The 15,000-nt window shown below is 40.8% G+C and overlaps 1 protein-coding gene across 3 annotated transcripts in view; it reads left to right on the forward strand.

Annotated features, from left to right (window-relative positions):
• LOC143039945 (discoidin domain-containing receptor 2-like) overlaps positions 1–15,000 on the forward strand; it is a 1,367,746-nt gene that overhangs the window by 866,308 nt on the left and 486,438 nt on the right. For all 3 annotated transcript variants that reach the window (XM_076210412.1, XM_076210413.1, XM_076210414.1), the window contains exon 4: positions 12,180–12,417. In XM_076210412.1, the coding sequence (XP_076066527.1) occupies positions 12,180–12,417 (238 nt within the window). The remainder of the gene's footprint in view (positions 1–12,179; positions 12,418–15,000) is intronic.

Genomic DNA, 15,000 nt, shown 5'->3' on the forward strand with positions numbered 1-15,000 from the left:
TATCTTTCTCCTCTTTCTCTTTCTCCTATATCTCTTATTCTTCCTAATCTTGCTTCCCCCTTTTCCACAATGTTTATTTTATTCATCTTTATTCTTTTTCTTGCTTTCCCTTCCTTTGTCATCACTCTTTATCTACCTCGCTTAATTTTCACTTCAGCATTCTTTTGTTTGCATTGCTTATTAGCATCCTTGTTTTTAGTTACTATTATTTTTTCGTTATTTTTATCTTAATTCTTATATATTCATATCCTTTTCTCCGTTCTTTCATCCTCTTCACCATCTCACCTCCTCTTCCTCCTGTTTTTGCTCCTTCTCCTACTCCTCCCCTTCTACATCTTTTCCTCCTTCTCCTCCTCTTCCTATTTCTCCTTCTCTAATCCTCCTCTCCCTTATCCTACTCCTCCTTCTCTTCCCTATTCTATTCAGTTTCCTTCTTCTCCCCTCCCTCTCCTCGTCTTCCTCCTTCTCTTTCTCCTCCTCTTCCTCCTCCTCTGTTATTACCAAACCTTCACCCGTATCCTTTCAACCCCAATATACCTTTTCCTTATTCATATATTCACTCTTTCTTCCCTTCCCTTCCCTTCCCTTCCATTCCCTTCCCTTTCTGCTTTCAATATCCAGTTCTTCTGTGTGAGAGCCTGTTTCCTTTTTTTTTTTTTTTTTTTGTTGTTGGAAGACCTCATTCTGTACACATTTCAGTTACAATTCAGTACCTAAATCCCCCAGTCCTATTGTGATTTTCATAATATGGGCTAAATCATCAACCTATGAGGATTACCTGGAACCTGTATACATTACGCTCTCTCTGCTAACCACGTCTTACCGAGACTCTTCCTCGTCTCTCGCTCTCTCACTCTCTCTCCGTTTCTCGCGCTCTCTCGCTTTCTCGCTCTCTCTCGCTCTCTCACACTAGCTTTCTCGCTCTCTCAAACACGTTCGCTCTCTCACACACGTTCGCTCTCTCTCCCTCTCTCTCTCTCTCTCTCTCTCTCTCTCTCTCTCTCTCTCTCTCTCTCTCTCTCTCTCTCTCTCTCTCTCTCTCTCTCTCTCTCTCTCTCTCTCTCTCTCTCTCTCTCTCTCTCTCTCTCTCTCTCCCTCTCTCTCATTTTTTCTTTCTCTCTCTCTCTCTTTGTTTCTTTCTCTCTTTGTTTCTATCTCTCTCTCTTTGTCTTTCTCTTTCTCTCTCTTTCTCTTTGTCTTTCTTTCTCTCTCTCTCTCTCTCTCTCTCTCTCTCTCTCTACCCGATTGGTTTGTCCCAAGTCTTTCCCAGTGTACCTCTCTTGACTAAATAGCCTATATACATCGTCTACTTAGATTGCATCCTTTGTTCTCTCCCGCCTTTCTTTCTCGCCCCACTGTCATTCAACGTCCCCGTGTGTACCTTTGTCTTCTGGAACCCTTCTTCCTACTCCTCTTCCTCTTCCTCCTCCTCCTCCTCCTTCTTCTCCTCCCCATCCTCCTCCTCCACTTTTACTCTTCATTCCCTACCTTCTACTTCCTCCATTCTTCTCCTACTCTTTTTTCTCCTCCTTCCCTCCTTCTCCTCTTTTTCATCATCCTTTTCATTACTACTACTACTCTTCTTCATTCTTTTTCTTTTTCTATTTCTCCTCCTCCTCTTCCTATAGCTCCTCCTCCTCCTAATTGTCTTCCTCTTTCTTCTGCTCATCTTCCTCCTATTTCTTTTGTTTTCCTAGTTTTCCTTTATTCTCCGCCTTCCCACCTTATTCTTATCCTTCCTTCTCTTCTTCCTATATTTTCTCTTCTCTCTTGTTCTCTTCTTCTAAGACATTTTCACTTCTGCCTCTTTTTCCTCTTTTCCCTTTCCCTCCTCCTCCTCCTTGCCCTTACGTATTCTTTTTACCTGTTCCTCATCTGTTATCTTGATATATTTGGTTTTCACCTCGTCTTCCTTCACCTTATTTTCATGTTTCGTTTTCCACTTCTCCACTCTCCTTTGTCTATTTTTTATCATACCACCCTTCTTCATCTTTTGTACCGCCATTTTCGTCTTCTTCCTCTCTTGTACATTTTCTCGTATTGTCTTCCTTTATCCTCAGATTCTCAGCAATGCTCTGTTTTGCACCTCATCTCCTGTTGTTTTTCGTATATCAATTTGTCCTTCTTCCATCCCCTTTCCCGTGGTCACCCTCCCTACCTGTTCTTACTTCCTTTCCCTCTGTCTTTCTCCTCTTTATTCTCCACTATGTATCCTCATTCTCCTTTTTTGTCTTACATTCTCAATCCTCACTTAGCCTTTCTCCTCCTAGTTGCCCACTCTCACACTCAACAACTCCCCTTTCGTCTTCCCCCCATCCTCGATCTGTCGTTATCTCCTTTCTCTTCCACCTTCATTCTTCCCCTTCCTCTTCCACTTCCTCTTCCTCTTCCACTACTCATTCTCCCTTCCCCTTTTCCCTTCACCTTTTATCCTTCCTACTTCCTCACCTCCTTTCTCTTCCCCTTTCTCTTCCCCTTCCCTTTCCCTTCCCCTTCACCCTCCCCTCCCCCTTCCCCCTCCACTTCCCTTTCCCCTTCCACTCCCCCTTCCCCTTTCCCCCTCCCCTACTCCCTTTCCCCTTCCCCCTTCCCCCTTACTCCCTTTCCCCTCCCCCCTCCCCCCAATTCCCTTTCCCCTTCCCCTTCCCCCTTTTCTGCCCGAGTAGGCGAGACGGCTATGACTCGAAGCATGGCGGGCGTTCATTCATTGCTGTCTGAGGGGTGAGGCGCAACACCGAACCCGTTTTAGAGGACGTATTATGAAGCGGCCCGTTCCGAACTCTGGCCGGGCGAAGTCCGGGGACTATTCCGCCCGGGCTTCTTTGCCGAAGAGATACGGGAACTTGGCTTCCACTTAACCTCACCAAACCCATCGTTTTACGGGATATGTTTTCTTTTTTTTTTTTTCTTGTTGGGAATATGGTTTAAGAAATCGTGGAGATATTAGGAAGAGGATGGGTTTTGAAACCAGAACGATAGAATTCTGATTTGGACATATTTCTTGGTGTTGTTGATTATTGGAGGGATTAGGACAATATAGAACTATGGCTCCCACTCTTTTTGAAATTATGCATTTCATGACTTAAGAAACGATGATTCTTAATGTCCTAGTTATATATTAAATCCTGAATAAAATATTTTTGTCACCTTTCTCTCTCTCTCTCTCTCTCTCTCTCTCTCTCTCTCTCTCTCTCTCTCTCTCTCTCTCTCTCTCTCTCTCTCTCTCTCTCTCTCTCTCTCTCTCTCTCTCTCTCTCTCTATATATATATATATATATATATATATATATATATATATATATATATGCGCGTCAGCCTTACTCCGTGTCCAAATCATACACCCTGGGCAGTGTCCTATGGACGGCTGAAGGAGCTCTAAAATTAGGGTGGACCCAGAAAGACACTGTTGGGGTTCTAACTGATCACAATTTCAAGGCTTACCTCTGTATCCTTATAGATTTCATGAAAATGACTACGAAGCACAACAAATTATGGATATATATATATATATATATATATATATATGCACACACACATATCTGTATCCAGTTGCTATATCTTGCATCACTCGTTCCTCTCTTGCTCGCCCTATTTCTTCGTCGAAGTCTGCAGCTGAACCCTTTTCGACAAATGAAATTTAATATTCAATGCTGACGCTGTACAGAATTTATGGGGGCATTGAGGGACGCAGGAGGCCTGGCCGAAGAAATATGCTGCTTCCGAGGTCGCCTGGTGCCGCCGCCTCCTGCAGGAAGTTGTGACGCGGCTCGGCCTGACGTGATTTGGAGTGAGTTACAGTGTGGTTGAGTGTGACATATGATAGTAATGCTTTTGTGTCTGTTTTTTTAAGACACCTGGCGGCATTCTTTTTATTTTCGGCGTTTTCCTTCATTATGATGATAACAATTGTATATCATGGTGTTTCGGGGAGAGGTGGTGGTGGTTGTGGTAGTGATGGGTGAGGTGGATGGTGATGATTGTGGTATCCGTGGTGGTATATGTCAATTCTATGGTGGTAGAGGCGCTGGTTATGGTTGTTGTAGTGGTGGGGATAACGGTGGTAGATAGTGAAGGTGGTGGATGGTTCTGGTGAGTAATCTTGATAGTGGTAGTGGTGGTATGCAGTTGTGGTGAGTGATCTTGAAGGTCGTGGTGAGTGGTGGTGTTTATGGTGCATATAGTGGTCGAGATGGTGATGATAGTGGTGGTATGCAGTTGTGGTGAGTGATCTTGAAGGTCGTGGTGAGTGGTGGTGTTTATGGTGCATATAGTGTTGGCGATGGTGGTTATAATGGTTATCGTCATGGTAGTGGTTGTGGCTGTGTAAGAATAGAATGATGGTGAGAGGAATAGCAGAACAAAGAGGAGAAAAAATCTGAAAACAAAATGAGTTGTAGGTTTAGAATAAGGTGAGGCAACATGTAAGAAGAAAGAGAAAGTTAGTGAAATTTCAAGAATATGAAAAAATAAGGGGGAAAGAAATAAGGAAAATCGAAAGAGAAATACATGTGGATAGGAGGACAAAATCTGATGTACCATAAACGGAACAAAGAGAAGGTCGAGAGGTAAAACAGATTATACCAACTCTTTTCCTTCCACTTCCTCTTCCTCCACCTCCATCTTTTCCTCTTCACTTTCTCCCAGCACCTGCCTCTCCACCCCCAGGTCCTTGCCTTCCCGCTCTTCCCCGTCCTCCTTTACTTTCTCCTCCTACTCTTCCTTCTCCTCCTCTTCTTGTTTTTCCTGTTGTTTCTCCTCCTACTCTTTCTCCCCTTTCCCTCCTCATCCTTCTTCTTCCCGATTTCCCCTTACACTCCCCTTCTTCCTTCCCCCTTCCTGGCGTCAGCTTTTGGCTGCCATTTTCATGACAGAACTGTTTTAAATTTAACCAGTTATATAGATCACTCTCCCCTCCCCCCACTCACATACTCTTCGAATATGGTGTTTCCGTGTAGCCCTAAATCTTATTAAAGACATTGACAGATTGAATACAGTAGATTTGAGGCCATGAAAACCATAATGGATATAAGAAATAAGGAACGTCAGTTGGATTTAATGAACATCTTTAGGATTTAAAAGATTATAATCTCATTATTGAAAAAAATAAATAGAAGCTAACCGTACAAAAATAATAAACTCAAGCCACAAGAACGTAAACTTAACATTAAAGTGCATAGGAACAATCTTACTCCCCGTGTCGTCAATGAATAATAACAATTTACTCACCGAAGCTAGTGAACATGAAGCTCGAATTTTCAAAAAATATTTGGATAAGCACCTAACCAAAATATATAGCTATTTTCTTTTTATTTTCTTTCTTATGAACGTCATGGGCTAAGGACATGCTTTACTGTTGCATGTTATTGTAATCAGTCAACCGAAATGTGTGTAATCGCTGGAATACCTTAAGTAACTGACGAAGTGGTATACCAATTGAAAATCTTACTGAATATATTAATAATAATAAACTCAAAATAGCAAAATGAAAAGCATGGTTAGTAGCTGAAACAAGTCTGTTATCTATATATTTTTTTATATTTCAGTATTAAGAGAAATATTTATATCAATCATGAATTGAAAAAGCACAGAAAGAAAAGAACAATAGCTCTAGTTACTAAAATATCGACCGAATGTTTTCAGAAATTCTAGAGATAGAGCAGGATAGCATATTTAGTGGTAGAACAATAGCAGTGACAGGAATTCATCAATAGCACTAGTTAATAAGATATCGACAAAATATTTCTAGAAAGTCTAGAGCAGACTAGCAGACTTAATAGTAGGATAATAGCAGTGAATGTTTTAACCATAAAGGCAATATTCAAACGAACACAATAGCCAACGCTATAAAGTGAACAGCAGAAGCAGCAAGCTTAGCAAGGTAACCAGCAGCTGGCTCGGCAGACGGCGTTTCAATTTACATAATCCATATTTCATTTAATAACATATTGATTCCATTGTATATTGCAAGTCATGAATCCGTGGTCCGCGTGCACGATTTCTGAACGATAACATGTGAATCGCTGATCAAAGTGAAACGGGACTCTGGTGGCTTTTCAGGTCAGTCGATAAAAGACGGGCGGGAGTGTGTTGCATTACTGATTGTTCTTTTTGTGACAATGATTGAATATAACCAAATCGGACAACAAGTGGAGCTACACAAGGGTATTTGCTCTTAATTTAACAGTAAAATGCTAAGTTGGAGGTATGGACATTGTTTTACTTTGTTATAAAGTTTAGATTAATTCTTCTCATGCGGTTATAAACTCGTTTTGTGGGCGTAGATTTAAATAAGCTTGAGTTTAGGGGCCACGATACGGGCTTAGTAATGGTATTTATGCATATATACATATATATATATATATATTATATATATATATATATATATGAGAGAAATACGCTAATGGCAGCGACATCAAACCGATAATTTTTATGACACAGGTAATTTACGGATAGCCGAGTACAGCGGGTTCGAGCCCCGCATGCAACTGTCATAAAAATTATCGATATATATATACATTTATATATATGTATATTATGTATATATATATATACATATGAGTATATATATATATATATATATATATATATATTCATACATACATACATACATACATACATACATACATACTCAAATAATTCCGATAGTTACCCAAGGGCTCGAATCAGGGCATTGCGTGACGCTAGGCCAGAGCTCTGCCAACTGAGTTAAAGGAGTTGACATTCGCCGTCAATGGTGATTCTATTCAGGTACATATGTTTATATATATATATATATATATATATATATATATATATATATATGTATATATATAGTGTATGCGTGTGTGAGCGCCTTTTTATTTTCCACTTGTGTCGCATTTTCTTCCAAAAGAGAGCAGTCGTATTCTTCGTTTCATGATTGCACGAGTATAAAGATTTTGAAATTCTAATTGTCGTAACTGTGTTCATTATTAATCGTTATGACATCTGTAATAACTGCATGAGAGTTGTATTCAAACAAATGTAAATCTTGATAACTGTTGTTCACGTAGGTTGTAACTAAAATACTAATCCCTGTTACCTATGTATCTATTATAACCGTTGTGACAAACTTTGAAGCAATTATAACCTATATAACAATTTAATTTATTGTAACAGTTAAACTCGTTGTCAAAGTTACAGTGGTTGTAGGTAAAAAAAACATTAAACCGTTATAACCATTAAAACCGTTAAAACCGTTATTAGTAATGTAACAAAGCAATCTGCTCATAGGGGGCGGAATAACATTGGTGACAGAGGGAGGTGGGGCGTGCCGAGAGTTTTAGGGGACATTAGGGTGAGGGTTAGGGGACATAGGGGCTAAGAATAGTCGGAGAATTAGGTTGAGGGCCCACCCTAAATTTCTATTATTATCACTTCGTATCAAGTTGACAAGGCCACAACGAACGCACACTTGTAATTCAGCTTTCGTTCGCACTCTACCATGTCACTTCCGTCAGACGCCACACCGACCTCAGGCACCTTTTCAAAGTTAATATTTGGACTTTAGCGTCACAATTCGACTCCTGAGTTTATTCACTTTGCGGAATCTTTTGTCGACGCCATAGGATTGAAATCAACTTGTACTAACCTTATGGCGCCTATATTCGATTCCTCTGTTTATTCTGGCAAATTGATTCAGCCAAGAGAAATCACAGCCGGTATAGACTTTAGAGTATTAACTTTGCCACTGCGATGGGAGGGATGTGTATTCTTTTTGGGTTGCTGCTGGGCAATTTTGATATAAAGCGACCCCCCAACCCTTCCCTTCCTCCCATTCGAAGTAGGAATTCGTACTCTTCCAACTCGACTTATGCTCCCCTCCTGCTCCATTCTCCTCGCCACCGTCTTGTCCTGCCACGTCACAAAGTTGTATTACTCCTTATGTATTACGTACCCCGTGTTGTTGCGAGATTGATATGTCAGCTTTAGAAGCGTATGTTGGTATTAATGTTTGTGAAGTAATTTCCGGACGTCACGCTACACCTACAGTGTCACGCTAAATGCCAAACCACAAATTTGGTGTACCCGGGTAGTACTCAGACACGTGCACGTACGTGCACACGCACGCAAGCACAAACGCACACATCATTCGCACGCATCACTCACACACACACACACACACACACACACACACACACACACACACACACACACACACACACACACACACACACACACACACACACACACACACACGAACACGAGCACGAACACACACACGAACACGAACAAATGATCCTAAAGCCTATGACAACTAAATAGATATGTTATGATAATCCTTGAGCCATCTGCTATTGGAGCTTAGAAATGCACAACAACATACTCCATGACTACAGCACGACCAACTTTATAATAGAAATCTGAAAATAGGATTTCGTAGCTTGGGTATACCAAGAGACTTTGCCATGCTTGTGGCAGCTGGTCCAGGGCAGCAGCATAACATAACTTGCTTGGGGCAGCTGATCAGGAGCAGCTGACCACTTGTTTAGGTTCTCCCCCAGCTCAAACGACTCGGCTGGGAACAGCAGTTCTATTTTACATAGCTTAGACCGGTTACTGCTATAATGCGCATTTTTAGAATACTTATAGTATCATTGTATTTCAGTATCCCCACTCTTTTAGTCACTGCAAATATTATATATGAAGATTTGAACATAGAAAGACAGAGACGTACACGCGAACATAGATTATGTAGACGTAGATTTAGACATGGACATGGGCATAGTCGTAGACGTAGACATAGATGCAAATGTAGACGTATATTTGGTTGCAAATGTAGTTGTAGATGCGGAAATAGAAACCCATGGAAATGGAAAAGTAGAAATTGGTGCGAATGTTAATGTGGGTACATTCTTGAACAATATGGACATAGACGTAGACATAGAGTTAGGCATAGATATAAACGTAGACGTATACGTAGATATATAGATATGTACGCAGACACTGACGTAGATGTAACCGTACAGGTATGGGTAGATTTAGACGTAAATGTAAACGTAGACTATGGTGTAGCTATACACACTAAGTATGAAGACAGCGTATCGTAACGTAGACGTATACGTTGACCAAGATGCAACTATATGCATTGCACACAAAGGCAGCCTGTCGTGGTGAAGAGAGAAAATTGGATGGAACAGATGCTGCAAGCTTGTTTCGTTTTTGTTTACTTTCATCTGATGTTCCAGACCTTTTTTTTTAATCAATTAGCTATCAACCACGTGCGCAAACATTTGCTGTATTCACCGTCAAGTGATTTAATTCACCTGAAGTAATCAGAGCACAACGAATAATTGAAACAACATTGATAAACCCAGTTACCGCCATATACAATGGTACGTGCGTTGTATCTGTCGCCAGACAATTTTATTCACACAAAAGAAACCCTATACGGAGAGTCGTGGTATAACGAATGGTTATATATTAATGGATAAGGACTCCACAGTCACCTCCGCTTGCAACAGCTACAAGGACCTTTGCATCACCACCCAGCTTCAATTGTGTCATCACACTTCACCGGAGCACTGACGTCATTGATTACCGATCATCATAAGCATAAGCAAAGAATAAACATCACTTGTCATAATTTTTCTTTCTTTCTTTCTTTGACTCTAAAGTAAATAGTAATTATGGGTAGATGCTGGGAACCAAACACGAGGCTGCAGGTCGTCTAACTGGAAGAAAATTAAATGTAGAATTTCAAAATATACTGTAAAAATGTAAAAGCTGTATTTATCAAATAGAATATTGAAATGTCGAATAGAAGGACTTGCCTGAGGCAGGTATCACGTCCCTGTATAAAAAGTTATGTAAATATGAACATTAAAGGAAAATATGTAATGTGATGCTTAACAGTTTGTTTGAGCTACACATCATAGTTTATGGGCAAAGTAATTTTTCAAATTGTTTGGTTGACGTGTAGTATATTAATTTGAACCACTTGAGTCTCGCTTTAATTAACTAATTGATACTTTGAATTTTAATGTACCTAAAGGGACGGTCAGGAGACAGCAAGGGACGTGGAAACCGTATGATATGGTTGTGTCAATTAATTGCATACTCTGATTTCATACTAGACCAATGCTTTTTAATAATCACAAATGAGTTATTTAAGTATTCTACTACCGGTATAATTATTTTTTTACATAAAATGGTATTTTGACGAAATGCATGTAAAATATAACCGTATACTTTTACTTGTCATAATTTTGAACATCACAGCTCTGAAATTGCAGTAGTTGCGCTTCTTCTTCACGTTATATAAGAATGTTTTGAATTTGTATGCAAATCGCACAGGTTAGTAAGGGAGCTTGTTTCACTGTAGTACCAATATCTTGCGGCATATATTGCTTGATGTAGGGGGATTTCTCATAGGTTAAGGCTGTATGGTACAGACGGCAGGGAGGTAATTTCCATACGAGCCTCGTCGCGGGCAAATTAGTTCCTTAATGTGCTACAGATGGCGCGCCCGGACGCCTCGTCTTTTCTAGTCTGCCCGCCACATCGCCGACGAATTTTCAAGAAAACAGTCTCGGAGTCTGCCTGACCTCGACCAGCCTTCGCCCAAAGACGGGGGAATATGTTATACTCCTAGACCACTAACGTTAATCTATAATAAACTTGTACCAGTGTGTGCACCGGGGTTTATGATATGCTGTCGTTGTTGTGGAGACGATGCCGCAAGTTCAGCAATGGGTCCGCAGATGGTGTCTGACTCGCGGTGAGCTGGAGGTCGACCAGAGGCTTAGAAACTGGATATTGTTCAGAAGTTGCCCGAATAGCCTGTGCTTAGATTTGGAAGCTCCTCTTGATATTAATATGTACAATGGTTGTCCGGTTTCTGAATATAGCTGGGCGGGATTTAGTAGTTGGGGTTAAGGGCCTATCTGGGGTAACTGTAGTAGCCGTGAGTATCGGTAAGATAAAGAACAGAATATAAGTAAGAAACGATTTGATACAAGCATTTTAGAGGAGTAGTTGCAAAAATTACAGTATTAGGAGTTGTAGGTTATAGAATAAGAGAAGAGGAGTTTGAACTCATGTAGACCCACATTCTTTAGTGATTATATTCTATTTAGCACCTGAGGATTAGATTCACCAAAGGAGAAATACTGAACCTAGAAAACATAGGTTTGTTTCACACGCATCGACTTTCCCCCGTTCGCCGTCCATGACACGACGTTGTACTCTCAAATAACCCCGGGTGCCTATGGACACTTTCACCCGTGGTCGTGGTCTTGACGTGTGAAAGCATCCAGACCAACCATGGTTATATGAGAATACGACGTCGTGTCGTGGACGGCGGACGGCGAAAAGTCGTTATATGTAAAACAAGTCTTAGCATTACCTCAACCGCTTTTGACACGTGTTGCACTTTAGATATTTTATTCTGGCCAAGTCTTTCAACAAAGGGCGAATTCAAGGAACGAATGGATTTAGGAAAGAGCAAGGTCGCACCTATTGTAAGGTAACGATGGCAGTACCGCGAGTATTATTACTCCAATTACTTCTGCCGTTACAACGGCGCTGCCAGCGTCATTGGTTTGGACGATGTAATTGAACGCGCTCTTGCTGTGGCCGTTCTTGGTGATGGTCCCTCTTGTTTATGCTATTATTTATTTTTTCTTAAAGTGTGTAATGCACAATGTACTTCTTTAGCCTTAAGACTGTCGTTGTGTACTTCATCTCCAACGCCTCTTTCTCCTACTATTCCTCCTCCGCCTCTACTCTTCCTCCTCCGCGTCCACCACCTCCACCTCCTCCTCATCCTCTTCCTCATACTCATCCTCTTCCTCCTACTACTACTCCTCCTTCACCTTCTCGGTCTTTTGCTACACTTCCTCCGTCTCATCCTCCACCTCCTCCATCTCCTCCTCCACCTCCTCGGTCTCCTGTTCAACCTCCTCCGTCTCCTCATTTCATCGTTATCCTGCTCCTCTCCCTCCACCTCCACTTCTTCCACTTCTTCTCCTCCTCCTACTTCTCTTTTTTCCGTTTACTTCTCTCCGGTTACTCCTCTCTCTTTTTTTTTTTTTTTGTGATGGTGTACGCTTTCGGCCCCCACATTTTAGTCCAAACATCTGGCAACATAGTGCACTTTAGACTTATTTATATGAACATAGTCTTCTCCATTGACTAACATGCTCTTTCTTTCTTCTGCAGATTGAACGTGGACAAAAATGGTGGAGCCTGGTGTCCCAAAGAGATGGTTGGCAAGGATGAAGGCAGTAAGGATTACCTCGAGATCGACCTCAAGACTGTCCATGTCATCTCGGCCACCGAGACCCAAGGTCGATTCGGGAACGGTCAGGGTGTCGAGTATGTCGAGTTGTATATGATCGAGTACTGGCGACCTGGATTAAGCAACTGGTACACATACAAGCTCTGGAACAACGTCAAGGTAATTTGTTTAATTATATTCTATTTATTCATTACTGTTTCTTTAAATTCTGTATAGACATGTGATTATGTGTTACGGAAATGGCTTCACCTTCTTCTCTTGCAGTTGCTAGACGCAACTTCATTGTTTTCAATATTTGTGCACTCCATCGATAACCAGTGGATCTCAAATATGACCAAAACATCCCTTTGGGTGGCATCAACCTTGATTAAACGCGGATGGATTAGCCAATGGTTGCATGTGCTGTGTTTAATTAAAAACGCGGGGGTAGAGCTTTGCTACATATATGAACGCTCACATATATAACCGATGTTAATAGAAATAATTTGTTTTCGACAACCATTTACGGAAGAATTGCTATCATCATTATCACTATTGTTACAATTGTAAGTATTAATATTGTTATTACCATTTATCTGTTTATTCATTTATTTGTTTTACATGTAAATTCAACTCGATGTGGATATGTTATGACGATATTATGAATTAAGAAAAAATCTCTCTCTTATATAATATTAACATGAAATATAAGTTTCCTGCAAAGTTGGAACAATCAAGTAATAGATGGAATTCTTTATCATCTAGCTATAACAAATCTTACATGACATCAGTTAAAGTTAGTTTTCTTTGGTTTTATCTTGAAGTATCCATTTGGAGGAGATAAGAGGTAGTGAAGGAAGTAACCGCCTTTCTTACTCTTGGTTTTGGAAATTGTAAGAGGTTACTGTTGGAAGAAAGAGATAGGAAATCATTGAGTATAAGGGTAAGGAATATTAAAATCTCCGACTCGAATTGTATCTGGGTATGACTCTGAGCGTTATAATTAATGTAATACCTCGGCCTTCCTTGTATCTGTAAAGGAGGTCGCTTTATTGAAGGTTTTATTGAGAATACACTCAATGATATCTGATCAAAGCATATGAAGAGGCTTACCGAATTAATGGTATTAACCCATTAAACTCCGATGACAAGATGTCTTGTCATTTGGTCAAATAAAAAAAAAAATCATAAAACACCAAAATGTTTGATCAAACATTTTGGTGTTTTATGATTTTTTGTTTTATTTGACCAAATGACAAGACATCTTGTGATCGGAGTTTAGTGGGTTAAAGTATCTTCGTTGGTGACATGATAAAATTATAAAGATCATCTTAGTACGAAAGGAGTTAAATGAAGATAAGTTCTATACTCTTTGCCACCGATTGGGTGTCACGAAAACAAATAAAATAGCCTTGTGGTACCAAAAAAAGAAAAAAAAAAACATTACTCAGGTAGTTAAGAATATATTTAATTGAACTGTTGTTGTTATAGACTGTCTATTACCAGCGCTTCTATATGTATGGACAATCTCATGCCTCTGTTGTGGGAGACCTGAATGGAGTGACGGTAAAATTGAACCCTATTTTGCTTTATGATAGTCATCCAGTGATAGTCACAATTAAATTCATCTAGTACGTACCACGGTATTCATGCTGTGACATCATTTTCAGTACAATAACTTCAACAAGGGCTATGTGGTAGTCCAATGGATACCGTCTTGAAATCATGAGCAAATGGTTAGGAGTTCGAGTCCTGGGACCCATTGCGGGCTTGCTGCGTTGGTTCCCGACAGCCCTGGTCAGTCGGGGAGGCAACCCAACGTCGGCCTAAAAGATTAGTAAAAAAAAAAATAATAAACAACGGTTTGACGAAAATAACAGGGCTTTGCCTTACCAGGGGTTTCTCATTTTCCGTTGCATGGAGTGAGGTGGCGAGAAATGATAAGCGGAGTAGTTTTAACAAATTCGATTGGTTTATAATGTATAGATTGAAGGATGGTACGGTCCCGGCGGGTCTGAATCTCGTTATGTAAAGGTCAGCAGAAGAGTTAATAATGACTAACGAGCTCGGTTAAATACCTCCACGCAGTCGAAAGCAGGTTAATGGTTTCCGCTGAGTAACGAAGCAGGTTATGAGATTAGGCTGACATTCTTAGTGTCGGGTACAAAAAATGTTGCGCGTAATAACAACTCACGGTCGATCCCGAGTATTAACCATTAAATCCTTGTGTTTCATTAATTACGTTAATCCTGGTTAGCGCAGAGGATTAAATTCCTAAAGACAGAGGTTAGACAAAGTTTTACTTAATCCATTCACGTGGAGAAGCCACTTTAGCTGTTTGGCTCCGGCTAATGCCAGGCAATGCTATTCAGCTGAAGACAGATCCCTGGCTCGTACATGGAAAAGAGATGGCATCGGGTAATTGCACGGGGAGGTAGTTATGCACCTAATGTATAGGAGAAGAGCGAGTTAAGGAGCTTCATGCTGAGATGAAAGAAAGGCAAGGCGAGGGCAATCCGCCTCCATCTCTTCCTCCTCCTCCTCCTCCTCCTCCTCCTCCTCCTCCTCCTCCTCCTCCTCCTCCTCCTCATACTCCTCCTTCTATTCCTCCTCCTCCTTCTCCTCTGATTCATCCACCTCTTATTCCTTCCCATCCTCCTCAGCTTCCACCACCACCTTCTTCTCCCCTTCACCTCCTTTTCTCCTTCTCCTCTTCCTACTCCTGTCCCTCCTCCTCATCCCCTCCTCATCCTCCTACCTCTC

Source organism: Oratosquilla oratoria, chromosome 27, assembly GCF_046742065.1.
Source record: "Oratosquilla oratoria isolate Oo_2021 chromosome 27, ASM4674206v1, whole genome shotgun sequence".
NCBI classification, from domain to species: Eukaryota; Metazoa; Arthropoda; class Malacostraca; order Stomatopoda; family Squillidae; genus Oratosquilla; species Oratosquilla oratoria.